Consider the following 15,501-nt stretch of genomic DNA (forward strand, 5'->3'; position numbering starts at 1 on the left):
CATTTTCAAAGATTACAGCCTTAACTTCTGGTTTAGTCACACTTTTGGTTTTAGAAATCTCGTAGAGTCAGTTAATTGCACAATTTCCGTTTTAAACTCACTTAGTAACGGCTCTAAGGTAGTAGGGCGTTACAGATGCCTTAAAACATGAACTGTCCGAAGAGAAAGAGAAAATTTCAACCTAAGTTGCCAATATTTGTGGGTAAAAAATTCGGACAACTGCAAATGAAAAAGGCTTCAAGCCAAGTGACCACCAAAGAATAAATAATAAGACTAAACTTGACCAACCACCACCAGATGATGAATAAAGAAGTCCAAACTAATTGTCACTCATGGTACCAAATAGTCTGCCTGTAAGGCAATAACTACATATATGTATAGTATACACCTAAACTACACTTGTTGCTCATGGTAGAACAAATGCTTAACCAACACTAAAGGAAGCTAGCTAGAGAACAAGAAATATGAGCTGTTCAGAAAACATTAATGGAAATAATAAATTGGTTTAAAAAAAAAAAGATATCATATAATAGGTAGAAACACGCTTGAAAAGCTATTCACATAATCTCAACCGACCAAACATAAATCTCAATGCTTTCACCAAATACACAACAATCTCAACGAGATTGAGATTGTTAAACAAAATGAAAAACACCCTTTTCAAAATTAAAACAAAAAACACACCCTTAAATCGACCAAAACAATGGAAACAGAAAATCAAACAACCCCATTAGATTTATTCCCAAATTAAGCTCGATTAGCATAAAAAACCAATGACCCAGATCAATAACACCTAAAACTATATATCCTTACCTGGCTTGCCAAGACCGAAGAGGAGTGAAACAACCCAACGAATGGAACCCTACTGACAGAGAGATAGAGAAAGATGAGAGAGAGATGGAGGAGATATGAGGGATGGAGGAGATGTGAGCTCAGATTTGAAGCAGGGATGATAAAACCGAAGGTAGAGTTTGGACTTTGCTTAGCCGAAGAAGAAAATGGTGAGTCCGAAATTGGTGTGATTTTTTCTGAAAAAAAATGTATAAGTGGCGGGCTCCCAAAATATTACTGCCTTTTTCATTTGCTACATATATAATATTTACCATAATACTTTTTCATTTCTATTATATTCATGTGTTATGGAAATGGGTATTTGGTGTAATGCGGTACACCCGAGCAAAATGGTGTTGCAGAAAGAAGAAACTGAACATTGATGGACATGGTGCGGAGTATGCTTAATAGCAACCCTAAACTTCCTAAATCCTTGTGGATTGAAGCTCTAAAGACATTCGTGTACATATTAAATCGAGTTCCAACCAAGGCAGTCTCAAAAACTCCTTCTGAATTATGGAAAGGTTGGAAACCGAGTTTGCAACATGTACGCATTTGGGGATGCCCATCTGAAGTTAGGGTATATAATCCACAAGAAAAGAAACTAGACCCAAGGACCATAAATGGATATTTTATTGGATACGCTGAAAGGTCTAAAGGTTACAAGTTTTATTGTTCATCTCATAGCACTAGGATTGTGGAATCAAGGAATGCAAAATTTCTTGAAAATGTCTTGATTAGTGGGAGTGATCAATCCAAGGACTTAGTGTAACGCTCTGGATAGCCAAGATCGTTACACTGTGTGTTTATTAAAGTGCAAGACTTGCTAATCAAGTCATTTAAATTGAAATGTGTCACTGAAACTACAGTTGAACTAGGGTTAAAAGATTTTGGTCTCAAAAGCTTCATTTCTTATAAACAAACATTTTCTTTACAAGGGATCCCAAAAGTAGTAAAGTTAAAAGACAGTCTACAAAATTCTAGGATTAAAATACAGTTATTAGCCACTCTAAGGCAAAACAGACAATTAAGCTTTTCTCATCCTGTTCCACTCCTCGGCTGTGGCCGCCGATCAGCTGATTATGTACATTCAGCCTCGAAGCTCTCCTTTTCAGGACAGGTCCAACTTGCCATTGCCTTTACCTACACCACGTAGCACCCGTGAGCCAAGGTCCAACAAGAAAACACAATAACAGAGCATAATCATTCAGCAGACAATCAGATAACTCATACCGCATAAACATGTACTCAATAGTCTAAGCATTCATGATATTCAAGTATTCAACATACCAAGTATATCATTTCATATCAATAATCAATTCACATATGATAACCAAGGTTAACGCCCTTAGGCCGCACCCTCTATTTATCCCACTGACTCCGGCCCGCTTAAACCGAGCTCAGTAAATATTAAGCTATCCTCAGCTACCAGTGGCCGAGTCGCGCCCTGTGCGCAAGTATTATTTACGGCACCCTTAGGCTGTTTATCACATGTCCCATGGCATAATACCATCTATGACATCAAACAAATATAGGGAACTCTTAGTCCCATCACAAACACATAACCGGGTGCAGTTTTCTTACCTTTAGATTTCAATACCTTTGTTCAATTCGATCCTCAAGCACGATCCCGTTCGAGCCCTAGCGTACACCTAGTCACAGCCATAGATCAGAATCATCACCAAACCTCAAATCCAAAACCTAGCCTCGGGACCAATCCCGAGCCCTCGGGAAGCCCTAATTCCACCAAACGGGGTGGTGGAATCAAACCCCGAGCCCCTAGGCAAAAACCCTAAGAAATAACCCAAAAACCCCTTTCTGGAACAGGGTAGCGCTACAGCACCCTAAGGAGAGCGCTATAGCACTACAAGCAGAGCCAAAAGGCTCTGGAACTTTAGGGTCTAGCGCTGTAGCGCCCAGTGACTAGCGCTACAGCGCTAGTCACAGCACAGCCCAGCACAGATTTTTCTCCTTCGAATTTTCTCGAGCCGAACCTTTCCAAACCTCAACCAAACTTCAAAACAAGCCTCCCAACATCCTCAACTCATCCCATAAGTCCCAACCATACAAAACTCAATCACATGCACCCCAAATCAAGGAAATTACCATAGCTGAACCTAGAGCTCAAAAACCCAACAAGAAAAACAACTGAAGCCACAGAATTCAAGTGACCAAGATCATAACTTCTTACCTTAAACAAAGAAGTTCAACCTTAGGCTATCCTCCACTCTTCCTTAGCTTTCACTCCTCAAAGCTTCAGCCTCAATTCCCTAGAATTCCCACCAAAACTCAGCTCAAAATCCATATCTACTTTAAGAACCAGAAACTGTAAAGCAACCTTAAACCTTACCTCAAATGGATGGAATACTCTTGCTAACTCCTCAAGCCAAACCAAGGACCCTAGCCTCAAGCTCCTGCCCAGACTCTCCCTGAGTTACAGCTCCAAATTCCTTCAAGAAATGAGGAAGAAACTTAAACCGAAGGGGAGAGGAAATGACTCATGTTTTCCTTCTTTCTTTTTCTTCTTCTTTTCTTTTAACTTCCTTTAGATTCTATACTTTCCACTAAGGCATAAAGCAACTTAACTCTTATCCCTTATAAGCCAAATGACCATAATACCCTCCCATTAAATTTAAGCCCGTAATCCTTCCAAGGGCATTCTGGTCATTTATTCTCAATTCCCGCTAATTCCTCGAGTGTCTAATATTTACCGCTTACTTCCCGACACCTAACTAATCATCAAATATATTCCTCAATATCAAAATAAACTCCAATATATTCTCTAAATCCCCATAATTACCCCCAGGCTCGCCCTGAGCCGGGTATAAATCCCCGCCGTGACTTTTTCGCTAAACCGCTCACTAAGATCGCCTCGAGTCACATATTACAAATATATCCACATAATAATGTGTTCTCAACAATTTATCACAAATATATACAGTTATGCCCTCAACGGGCCAAGATTACGAATATGCCCTTCTAACCTAGTCAGGGCCTACATGCACACTAATACACATAGTCATGCATCACAGATATTCAAATAATCATATAACATGCTTTTAATCATTAAATCACATATAATCAAATTATGCCTTCCCGGCGCACTAATCAAGGCCCTTAAGCCTTATTAGCAAATTTGGGTCGTTACACTTAGGTTCTGAGAAAGATCCTTCAGAACCCTCCACCTCAAGAGCAATATTGATTGTGGTTGATAACACCCCTGCAGTCCAAATGGATGTTGAACCACCACAACCAATTGTTGAAGATCCACAAGTCAATGATGAAGTTCAAATGGATCAAGTTGTTCAAGAGTTTCCTATAATTGTTGAACAACAAGCTGAATCACCTGCTCCCCAAGAGCCTGCTGGTGTAGCCTTAAGAAGATCCGCTAGGACAACAAAATTGGCGATACCTAGTGACTACATTGTGTATTTTTAAGAATCTGACTACAATATTGGAGCCGAAAATGATCCAGAAACATTTTCACAAGCTATGAATAGCAAAGAATCGGAACTGTGGTACAATGCCATGAATGAAGAAATGAATTCTATGAAGAGCAACGGAGTCTGAGATCTTGTTGAGTTGCCTAATGGGGCGAGGTCTATTGGGTGTAAATGGGTCTTCAAAACAAAGAAAGACTCATTAGGCAACATTGAGAGACACAAAGCGAGACTCGTTGCTAAGGGATTCACTCAAAAAAAAAAGGAATTGACTACACGGAGACTTTTTCTCCGGTATCTAAGAAAGATTCCCTCAGAGTTATCCTGGCATTAGTTGCTTATTTCGATTTCGAGCTGCAGCAGATGGATGTGAAAACTGCTTTCCTAAATGGTGACCTAGAGGAGGAGGTATGCATGAAACAACCAGAAGGATTCTCCTCTAGTGATGGTGAGCATTTGGTGTGCAAGCTTAAAAAGTCCATCTATGGTTTAAAACAAGCGTCCTGCCAATGGTATTTAAAATTCCATGATGTCATCTCTTTCTTTGGATTTGAAGAGAATGTCATGGATCAATGTATATACCAGAAGGTCAGTGGGAGTACGATTTGTTTTCTTGTTTTATATGAGGACGATATTCTTCTTGCAACCAATGACAAGGGCATGCTACATGAGGTGAAGCAATTTCTCTCAAAGAACTTTGAGATGAAGGATATGGGTGATGCGTCTTATGTCATTGGCAAAGGTATCTTAGGTCTATCTCAAGAAACCTACATTAACAAAGTTTTTAGAGAGATTTTGGATGAAAGATTGTTCACCAAGTGTTGCTCCTATCGTTAACGGTGATAAATTAAATTTGAGCCAGCGCCCAAAGAATGATTTTGAAAATAAAGAAATGAAGAACATCCCATATGCTTCTGCTGTTGGAAGCTTGATGTATGCTCAGGTGTGCACACAACCCGACATTGCCTTTGCTGTAAGAATGCTAGGAAGATTTCAGAGTAACCCGGGGTTAGACCACTGGAAAGCTGCAAAGAAAGTTATGAGGTATCTTCAGGGTACTAAGGATTACAAACTCATGTTCAGAAGAACCGACAACCTAGAAGTAGTTGGCTACTCAGATTCAGACTTTGCTGGTTGTACTGATTCACGTAAATGAACCTCTGGTTACGTGTTTATGTTTTCCGGTGGAGCTATATCATGGAGGAGTAACAAACAGACCTTGACTGCTACTTCTACTATGGAAGCCGAGTTTGTTTCGTGTTTTGAGGCTACATCGCATGGTGTATGGCTAAAGAATTTCATTTCAGGCCTTAGAGTTGTAGATTCTATATCTAGGCCATTGAGAATGTTCTGCGACAATTCAACTGCTGTATTCATGGCTAAGAACAACAAGAGTGGTAGTCGAAGCAAGCACATCGACATCAAGTACTTAGCCGTGAGCGAACATGTTAAAGAAAATAAAGTGGTCATTCAACATATTATCACTGAATTGATGATTGCTGATCCTATGACGAAAGGCTTGCCACCTCATAAATTCAAGGATCATGTAGTGAATATGGAACTTGGTTTCCTTATGTAAATTTATTGTACAAACTGAAGTTATTATCAATGAAACTCTTATTTTGATGTTTTCTCATATTTATGCGCATTTTAATTTTATTTGAGAAAATTTTATCTTCATAGAACCTGAATAAACATAAAGTTTATTCGTTTAAGTACATAGTCACATAAAGTACATTGTTATGTAATAAATATATTGTAATACATGGAAGATAATACTCGTCATAAAAAGAGGACCTATCGCCATGATTCATGTGTTTATTATCTAACAGGGATGATTATCGGGCTTAAGTAATACATTAATTTAAATGCTGACCAAGTGGGAGAATGTTAGAATATTTATTTATATGGTATATAAAATCAATTTGTTACAACTAATTGATTTAATATATTAAAGTCAATATTTAATTTATTGACAAAATATTATAATTAATGGTCAACATTATTTGTTACTTGATTTTGTTGTTACCCGATTTTTCATATCCTAACTGATTGAGAAAATATCTCAATCTGTGGCAAAGACTCTGATGGTAGGTCTCACTCTATAAATATAGAGTACCGGTCCCCAGACTCACTACTCATTCTGACTTTCAGTAACTTCATCTAAAAGTGTTTGTGAGAGCTTGGAAGCCCGAGTACTCGTTCTAATTTTTTTTTTTTTTTTGTAGATCTAAAGCTAGATCGAGGTTATCGATTGCAATAGCTGGAGGTATACAATATTCGATTATCTATTTGTATATGTTTATTCTATATATTAATTTCGCCTACATGTATAGGATTGTTCATATGTATATATTTCATTTATTCTAACATTGAAAACATAAAGAATAAGAATTTCTTTTTTTTTATTATTAAAAAATGTGAGGATGGTCATTTGGATAAGGGTAACTAGATTAAATACCACTTTTTGACACTTAATACATATAAATACTCTTATTTTCAAAAAGTTAGATAGATACCATTTCCTTAATTATTTTTTCACTAAATTAACTTTGTAAGTTATTAAGTAAGTGCTAATTTTTAAATATAAAGATACATATATAATACTTTTTAAATTTTGTTTTTTTTACAATAATTGGTATTTTCGTAAAACTTGAAAGAAAGGGATCAACTTTCATCTACAGTGCAAGTAAAACAACAGTGTAATGACATTTAGATCTACGAGAATTGTCAGTGTGAAAACATCACAAGGGCATAGTACTGTCAAAAACTTAATTGCAAGTAAATACATATAATAATTAATGAGTTATAAACAGTATATACTTTGCGTGTTGCATGTGTCTGGTTTTTTATTATTATTATTTATGGTATATATATATCTAAATAATAAATATGTGTAACATTATTAAAATCAACCAAAGATAAAGAGAACAAAAGAAATAATAAATACAAAATTGGACACCAAAAGGAGGAAAAACCCAGTTAAAAAGAGATCATAGCAGGACTTACTTACATGCACATCAAACAAAGTCTGTAAAATCTTGCACTTTACACCTTAAGGTGGCAGTGGAATTTTTTACACGCCAAAACTCTTTACCTCTTTTTGTCAATCCTTTTTTTATTATTGCCTAATTATAAAATTAATTTATAAATATTATTTGGTTTGTTACACTTAATTATCTATTTTTTTTCACGACAAAATTACCAAAGTTACGGACACAATTTATATAGTTACATATTCTTAACATCGTTAATTTTTATTGACGTGGAAGAAAAATTTGTGGCGACACTAAGTAACCGCTTTTATTTGTCACAATTAGCTACCCATTTTTTTTACACCAAAACTACCTTGTAGTACTATAATTGTACAAGTATCACATGCTTATTTACTCTAAAATTTAACTAGATAGGTGTCACATGTGTCACTATAACCAAAGTAAACCAAAAATTTACCTAATATTCTTAACTAATTAAAAATAACTAAACTAAATTAAAAAACACGGATAGATTTAATTGATGACCCAATCCAGATCTACTGATAATTTTTTTAATTAGTTAAGATTTAGGTTAGTTTTAATATTTAAGCATTAATTAAATTATTTATAGACCAATAAACATATGACATGTGTACAGTTATAGTGCTACGTTAGTAATACGTGAAACTATGCTTTATAACTTTGGCTGATTTTGAAGTAAAAAAAAGAAACTGGATGGTTAAGTTTTGTGTAAAACATGTGTGTAATTTTTGTTTGGGCCGTTACTCTAAATTAAAGAGTAATAATTGGGACACACAAATTACACACATTATTTACTCAAGTAATTAATATCAAACACACAATTAAAAATAACATGGTGGTCCTATTTTAAAATATGTATGACGTGTGTGTAATTTTTGTGTCTCTACCATAACTCCAAACTAGAAGCCTTAAATGGTTTCCTTGCAAATTTCCCTTATTTTAAGCTTTGATTTTTTTAGTCGGATATGGATATGGTTGAAACTTGCAACCATGTGATTCAAATAAATAAATGAATAAAAGATAGTCAATTTACTGCTCTTCCATCAAACTTTTTTCAAGTGTGGACAGTTAATAATAAAAAGAAAATAAAGGCTTTGAATTCAGGTTTTTTTCACAAGTATGGGCTTGCTTGTAAGGATGATTGAGGATGGAGCTGGCTGGCTGAGTAGTTTCGTCAACACAAGATAGCCCTTTTCATTTGAGGCCTTTATTCCTCTAAGCAACCGACTGGTGTCGGTGCCACCCTTTTCCCACATATGGGAACTTTGCAAGGTCTGAATGTACTACTATATTTACTGCCCTCTGCACTAGTCATATCTCTCACATCCAATCTTTTGAAGATTTACATTGATCCTTTGATTCTTTCTGTACCATTAAAATCACACATTAATCACCCTCCACCCTCACACCAACAACAAATTTCTAATCTTTTCTTTTTTTTTTTTTAAAAAAAAAAAAGCCAACCCATTTTGGTTTTATTTCATCTTAACAAGGTAGGACTAAGAAAAAGTAAAAATAAAAATATACCTTTTTGTTGCTGAGTGTGTTTTTTCAGAAGATACTGCTAGAAAAAGTTGAGTGAATGAAAGATATCCAAATAATATTATATGATTAATTGTTTGGCAGAAAATTACTTTGATTAACAACTGATATTACAATAATAAATATGGTTAATTTTTAGAAATTTACTTGGACTAACTGCTGATATTACCATAATAAATATGTTTAATTTTCAGAAAATTACTTTGATTAACAACTGATATTACAATAATAAATATGTTTAATTTTCAGAAATTTACTTGGACTAACTGCTGATATTACAATAATAAATATGTTTAATTTTCAGAAAATTACTTTAATTAACAACTGATATTACAATAATAAATATGTTTAATTTTCAGAAATTTACTTGGACTAATTGCTGATATTACCATAATAAGTGTGATTAATTTTAATTGATTTTCAAAAATTAAGATTCCAGATTTATTGAATATTTATGCATTAATACACTTCATTCTCACACATTTTCAATTTTTCATGAATCTAAAAAGAGTTTTCTCCTCTCATTCTAGGACATACAAATTTAGAGTATCTTACATTACACACAGTAAAGTGTCACTACTTTTCAAAACAGTGGGTCCCTGTTTTTATAAACGTGATTGATTAGGCTAAACTGCCACATCACTGTGTGTATATTTTGGGTACACATATCATTACTCATCTTACACATAGTCTCTTTCTCTCTTAAGTCGGGAAGGCTTGTTTTGAGTTTGCTTAAGCAGACGCAATAATGCTTTCGTCTTGCTTGATAGTTTTTGTATCCTGTGGAGTGGTTCCTCACAAATCATTTAGTACCGTTCAGGTAGAGGGGGCAAGAAAGCGCGTTTTACGTGACTCGGCTTTAGTTTATTCTTTATATTATATTTTTTAGGTTTTATACTTTTTTAGACCATGTGTTTTGTCTTATTACCTATTTAGACCATGTGTTTTGACAAATAATTTTTTTAGACCCTGTGTTTTCTAAAATAGTTCAAATAGACTCCTAAACTCGATTTTGATCAAAAAAATTTGAACTGAAATCACAAATAATTCATTAAACTAACAACTCAGAACAAAAATATAGTCATTCTGTCTAAGAACTGTGTTGTTATACTCAATTTTTTGTTCATCGAAATCAGTTTTAGGAGTCTATTTGAACCATTTTACAAAACACAGAGTTTAAAAAATAATTTGTCAAAACACAGTATCCAAATAAGCAATGAGTCAAAACACATGTATAAACCTATTTTTTATATTTTCATTTTTTAATTAAATATTTTAATATATATTTATATATATGGTTCTTCTCACTGCATTATTTCTAACAGATACCACTCACTCACTACCACTCAATACATACGGTATACTAAGTAGTATTATTTGGCTGTAGTGGGCTGCCTTTAAATTTTAACTCTATTTGTTTTTACCTTTGTTGTTCTTGCTGCTGTTGTTGGTGTGGGACTGGATACTCTGAAGCTGTGGTTAGGTGGGCAGATGGGTCTAGCGTTGTAGCTTTTTCTTCCTTCTCCTTCTCCTTCTCCTTCTTCTTCTTCTTCTCCTTCTCTCTCTCTATCTCTCTTTCTTTCTTTCTTTCTTTCTCTCTCTACCCTCTTTTTCCCCTGCCTTTCTGGCGGATAAACCGGTGAGTCTTTTGCATAATCCAAATCGCAAAAGCAGAAATCTCCCCTTGCTTTCGGTGTGTTGTTACTCTATTTTTGGTCATGTAATATCCACTTCTCGATTTTTTTCTATTAGTGTTAAGTAGCAGAAAATCAAAGAAACTATCTTTGTATAGTTTAGTGACCTTTCTTTTCTTTCTCTTTGTAATTTCTCTCTCTGGTCCTAAGTTTACTCCAAGATTTTGAATATTTAAACATAAATTCATTTTCTTTCACTGAGATTTCCCAGAAACCAATCTAAGCTTTTTCTAGCATGCAATGACTTGGATGGAGTAGGTTCACCTTGTTTTCTGAACTTTTGAGCTCTTCATTCTTGATGGGGTTCATCACTATTGCCTCGTTGCTAGATCTGTAAAAGCTCCATCTTGCTAATTAGAGATTTGTTAAGTCTGTTGTCATTTCTAAATTGCAAATCCCCTCTTTATATTTCTCCTTTCTCAGTTTATGTCTTTTGCTTTGTTATTATCGAAAGAAAAGAGAGAAAAGTTTCCTTCTTTTTCATTTTCCTTGGCTACCATGTACAATTTTCTTCCTTAATATTCTCTAATATCGGTCCTTGATGCTCCACTGTAGAATGTCTTCTTTATGTTTTATATATCTTTCTTTTTCTTTTTTGTTGCATATTCTTGTGTATTGGCCATGCGCTCTCTCTTTATTTTTGTTCCTTTTTCCCAGTTTATAATTGTTCCTTATTTGATAGATTGACCTTTGGAAATTATTGAGATTATAATATAGATCTTGTATAGTATACCATATCTTGACCATAGAAGAGAGAAGAGTGTTTTATTAATTATTTTTAAATTTTCATAATTTCTTAATACCCTTTTTTTCACCATTTCTTGAACTTGTTCCAGGCAGAAGAGTTAGATGGAAAAGGGTAGTGATTTTCGACAGTGGGACGAGTTAATACCGGACGCTTTGGGTCTCATTTTCAGCAACCTCCCTCTGAAAGAGGTACTAACGGTTATCCCAAGAGTATGCAAATCATGGGGCAAAGCTGTTATGGGACCTTACTGCTGGCAAGAGATAGACATTGAAGAATGGAGTAGTTTGTCTCAGCCTGACAACCTCGATCGAATGCTTCGAATGCTCATTGCCAGAAGCTCTGGATCTCTGCGAAAACTCTCAGTTTCTGGCCTCAACAACGACTTAATCTTCTCCTTCATTGCAGAACAGTAAGCAGACTATAAAATAAATAAATAAAAAGTTAAACTTTCCTTAATTGTTTTGTTTTGGAGATTCAGAACCTTGTTATTACCAAACCCCACTTGAGATGATGTTGTATTTGTCTTGTTATAATGCTTGTTTTGTGAATTGGGTTTTATGTTTTTTGCTTTAATTGAGGTTTTGGTAGGTTGTTTTAGTGTTAATTTAGTTGGTTGAAATTCTATGTGATGTCCCATTTTGTTTTTTATGAATTGGTTTTGCAAGTGCTGGTTCCCTACAGAGCCTAAGGTTGCCAAGATGCGAGATGAGTGATTTGATAGTGGAACAGATTGTCGGAAGGTTTTCCACCATCACTTTCTTGGATGTGAGCTACTGTGTCAAAATCAGCGCTCGGGCATTAGAGGCCATTGGAAAGAACTGTAAAATGCTGGTGGGGCTGTGCAGGAACATGCATCCCTTGGACACAAATGGCAAGCCTCCAGAGGATGATGAGGGACTTGCCATAGCTGCCACAATGCCAAAACTCAAGCACCTCGAAATGGCTTACCATCTCATTAGCACAGCCAGCATTCTCCAGATCCTTTCAAGCTGTCCTGATCTCGAGTTTCTGGACTTAAGAGGGTGTTGGAGTGTGATTCTAGATGACAAGCTTATTAAAGACAAGTTCCCAAAACTTAAAGTCTTGGGGCCTCTTGTTGTGGACTTTTTTGAGAGGAATGATTGGGACGAATGCTCTGATTTCTCCGATGCTTCTTCCGAGTACTTAGCCTGGGAATTCATGGCTGGTGGAGTGGGAGATTACTTTGATGATGACGAGAGTTTTGATGGGATGTGGGATGATGAGGCAAGCTTGGAGGAGCTTGAACTCAGGTTCTATGAAGGAGTGCATGAAAATGTTGGAGACAATTATGGTTGGCCTCCCTCTCCTTGAGAAAAAAAATCTTAATGTTTCTCTTTTGAAACTGTTAAAATTTGCATCTTCTTTTGCTTTTGTTTCTGAGTACTACTACTACTGAGTTACCTGATGCTTTTAGTTTGGAACTCCCTCCTATATGTGGTATGAATGAATATGTATATGTTTTAGTGGAATGAAAGCTTGTTGTTGTTGTTGTTTTCGTTTATGATCACATATAATTTTGGTATTTTGGATTAAAGTTTGGAAAATGCAGAACAAATATGCGAAATTAAAATCGAAATTAAAGCTGGAGCTAACAATGCATTTTTCCAAAGATTAGAAAAGTATTTTAGGTGTGAATTAGTCGTAAAGTTTGTAGTTTTGATGGGGGTCCACTTTCACCAAGGAGGAAGGGCATGCCTTTAATAATGGCAACCTTGGCCTGTTGGTAAGGGTTATGCCCTCATTGACTACCGTGGCTTTCTTTGCAAAAACAGAAATTATATTTATTCTTTTTTATAAAAGAAAAAAAATACATCATATAGATATAGTTATATGTATATATATTTTTTTTACATTTCATTTATTTAGATGTAGATCTATGTGTCCACAAAAATATTCACCAAAATATTACTCATATATTTTGTTTGGTAGGATATATTTAAGATTGATCGCGTTTAAGAACATTAAATATACATATAATTGCATAAAACTAAGTCCAAACTATATTGGAGGTGAGGATTTGTTCCCATATTGTATTGTGCACAATTTCCTTTGTTATGGAATAAAGCAAGGAGTAAAAATGCCGAATGCCAAGTTATCAGTCAAACTGTTATGTTTGAGTCTTAGACTATCTTCTAGGGCTAATATTGAATTTCAGTGGATGGTGAGGGGGAATACCTCGAGAGTTACTTTGGCTAATACCTCAAGTTGAGATAGGAAGAAATTTATCGCTAAAAGAATCCTCAAGTTGAAAGTTCTATTTAGATAGAGTAGAAAAGGAAGATAGTCTAAATTTCAACCATACAATTTATGTGTTGTACGGAAGGAATTAACATCTTTTATAGGCAAAGAGATGAGCTCTAGGATCGTTTGATCGTGGGGGAATTCGTAAGTGGGATTTGCATCGTTGGATGTGGTTACTAGGTCAGCTCGTAGGCCTGACTAAAGGGGTCAGTCCCTGGAAGGCAAAATGGGTTTCACCATTTATTGAAGTGACGGATTAGGAGTGAATTCTTTCAACAGAGCAACATATTGGGATGGCGTGTGGCGCACTTTCTTACTCTCTTAGCATGCAACGTTTATTCGTAAGAACTCAAAGTCAATCGTCTCATCATTGTATCAGGGCCAACGATAAATGATGTGATAATTGTTACCCATAGAGGGAATTGACCTCCAAGGCTTTGAGGAACAAACTCGATCCCCATCTAATAATGTAATAGAGCTTCACATTGTGGACAGAGGCTCAAACTTTAGGGAGGATTCTAGCGAACCCGTAGAATGGCCGCACAAGTGAACCCGGTTGGCCACAAGATCACTACCTTAAGGCAACAACCTGACTTTCTTTGGAGCCTGCAGATTGAGTCTTGGGGAATCACCCCCAACAATTTTATTATTTGTACTAAATATATGTTTTTTCATTAAAGGTATATATTTTAGGGAAGTTCTGTAGTAAGGTAATATTGTTTACCCTATCAGTACAACACATCCCTTATATGGGTATGTGGGAGCGTTTTTACTATAGTTTTTTTTTATGACGGTGTATAGTGTAGTTATAACAAACATCATGTAATTTTTAGAAATTTCGAATAATTTATAGTGTCAAATACAAATTTAAACAATTGCTTTTACACATGGATAAAAAAAACATGAGTGCAACAAGTTGTTTCAACTCTGTTTTCAACATGGTAAATTATTCGAACTTTCTTTAAAACTTGCAAGAGGTTCACTGTAACTACAATTAACAGTATAAAAAAAATTAGAGTGAAAATGCTCCCATATGCCCATATCGAGAGTGGATGTACCAGTGGGGTAAAAAGGAGTTCTCTATCATAGACACTCCTTGGCAGTAAAATTTTAAAAGGGTCTATATCTTTTCGGAACCTGTGTTTTGACAAATTACTTTTTGGACCTAATAATTTGTAAAATAGTTCAAATAGGTTCCTGAACCCGATTTTAATAAATATTTTTTGAACTAAAGTCACAAATAATTCACAAAACTAACAACTCATAACAAAAGCACGATCATTCCGCCTAATAACTATATTATTATATTCAGATTTTTGTTTATCAAAATTAAATTTATGAATTTATTTGAACTATTTTACAAAATAAATAATTCAAAAATTAATTTAACAAAACACAAAATTCACATCCACAGTATGGGAAAACATATGGACAAAAAAATATATATAAACTCATTTTTAAATGATACAAATACCCAAAAGTAAGGGGTTTTTTTGGTACCCTTGCTCCTTTAATAGTACCTACCAATAGCAGCATAGTAAAAAAGGTGATCATTTCTTTAATAGTTTAGACTCAACAAATTTTGAATGACTGAAAATTTCCTTTCTACTTTGCAATACTGTACAATACCATTTCATTCATGTGAATTAAGAAGGTACATTACCTAGCATACAGTACACACAATATTTGTGATTTTAATTGTAATTCTTTTAAGCCAAAGAAAATACAAGGAAATCCACAAATAATGTGTTTTGTCGGCTAGCCTGCAACTTTTTTTTTTTTTTATCTATGTGAAGACCTCAGCAACCAATCAAGTTCAAGGTCCCATCATAACTTCATCATGGCCAAATAACAAAATTAAAATTAAATTAAAAATTTGGACTTGTATTGCAAATTCTATATTTTTCTTTTCTAAAAGAAAAAAATTTATTTTCGAGCCACTCAAAATTGGTTTAATTTCAATCAAT

General features: G+C 34.8%; 1 protein-coding gene across 4 annotated transcripts; it reads left to right on the forward strand.

Moving 5' to 3' along the window:
* Positions 1-10,169: 10,169 nt before the first annotated feature.
* On the forward strand, positions 10,170-12,788 carry LOC133807355 (F-box protein FBW2). 4 transcript variants are annotated; one of them, XM_062245623.1, is made up of 3 exons: positions 10,170-10,188; positions 11,361-11,681; positions 11,938-12,788. In XM_062245623.1, the coding sequence occupies exons 2-3, from the start codon at positions 11,374-11,376 to the stop codon at positions 12,602-12,604; spliced, it is 975 nt and encodes a 324-aa protein (XP_062101607.1). In that variant the 5' UTR covers positions 10,170-10,188; positions 11,361-11,373; the 3' UTR covers positions 12,605-12,788. The 4 variants fall into 4 exon arrangements, with proteins under 4 accessions (XP_062101607.1, XP_062101606.1, XP_062101605.1 ...); XM_062245622.1 differs by having other exon boundaries at positions 10,188-10,313; XM_062245621.1 differs by lacking the exon at positions 10,170-10,188 and adding an exon at positions 10,246-10,523.
* The last annotated feature ends 2,713 nt before the right edge of the window (positions 12,789-15,501 follow it).

Source organism: Humulus lupulus, chromosome X, assembly GCF_963169125.1.
Source record: "Humulus lupulus chromosome X, drHumLupu1.1, whole genome shotgun sequence".
Lineage (NCBI taxonomy): Eukaryota > Viridiplantae > Streptophyta > Magnoliopsida > Rosales > Cannabaceae > Humulus > Humulus lupulus.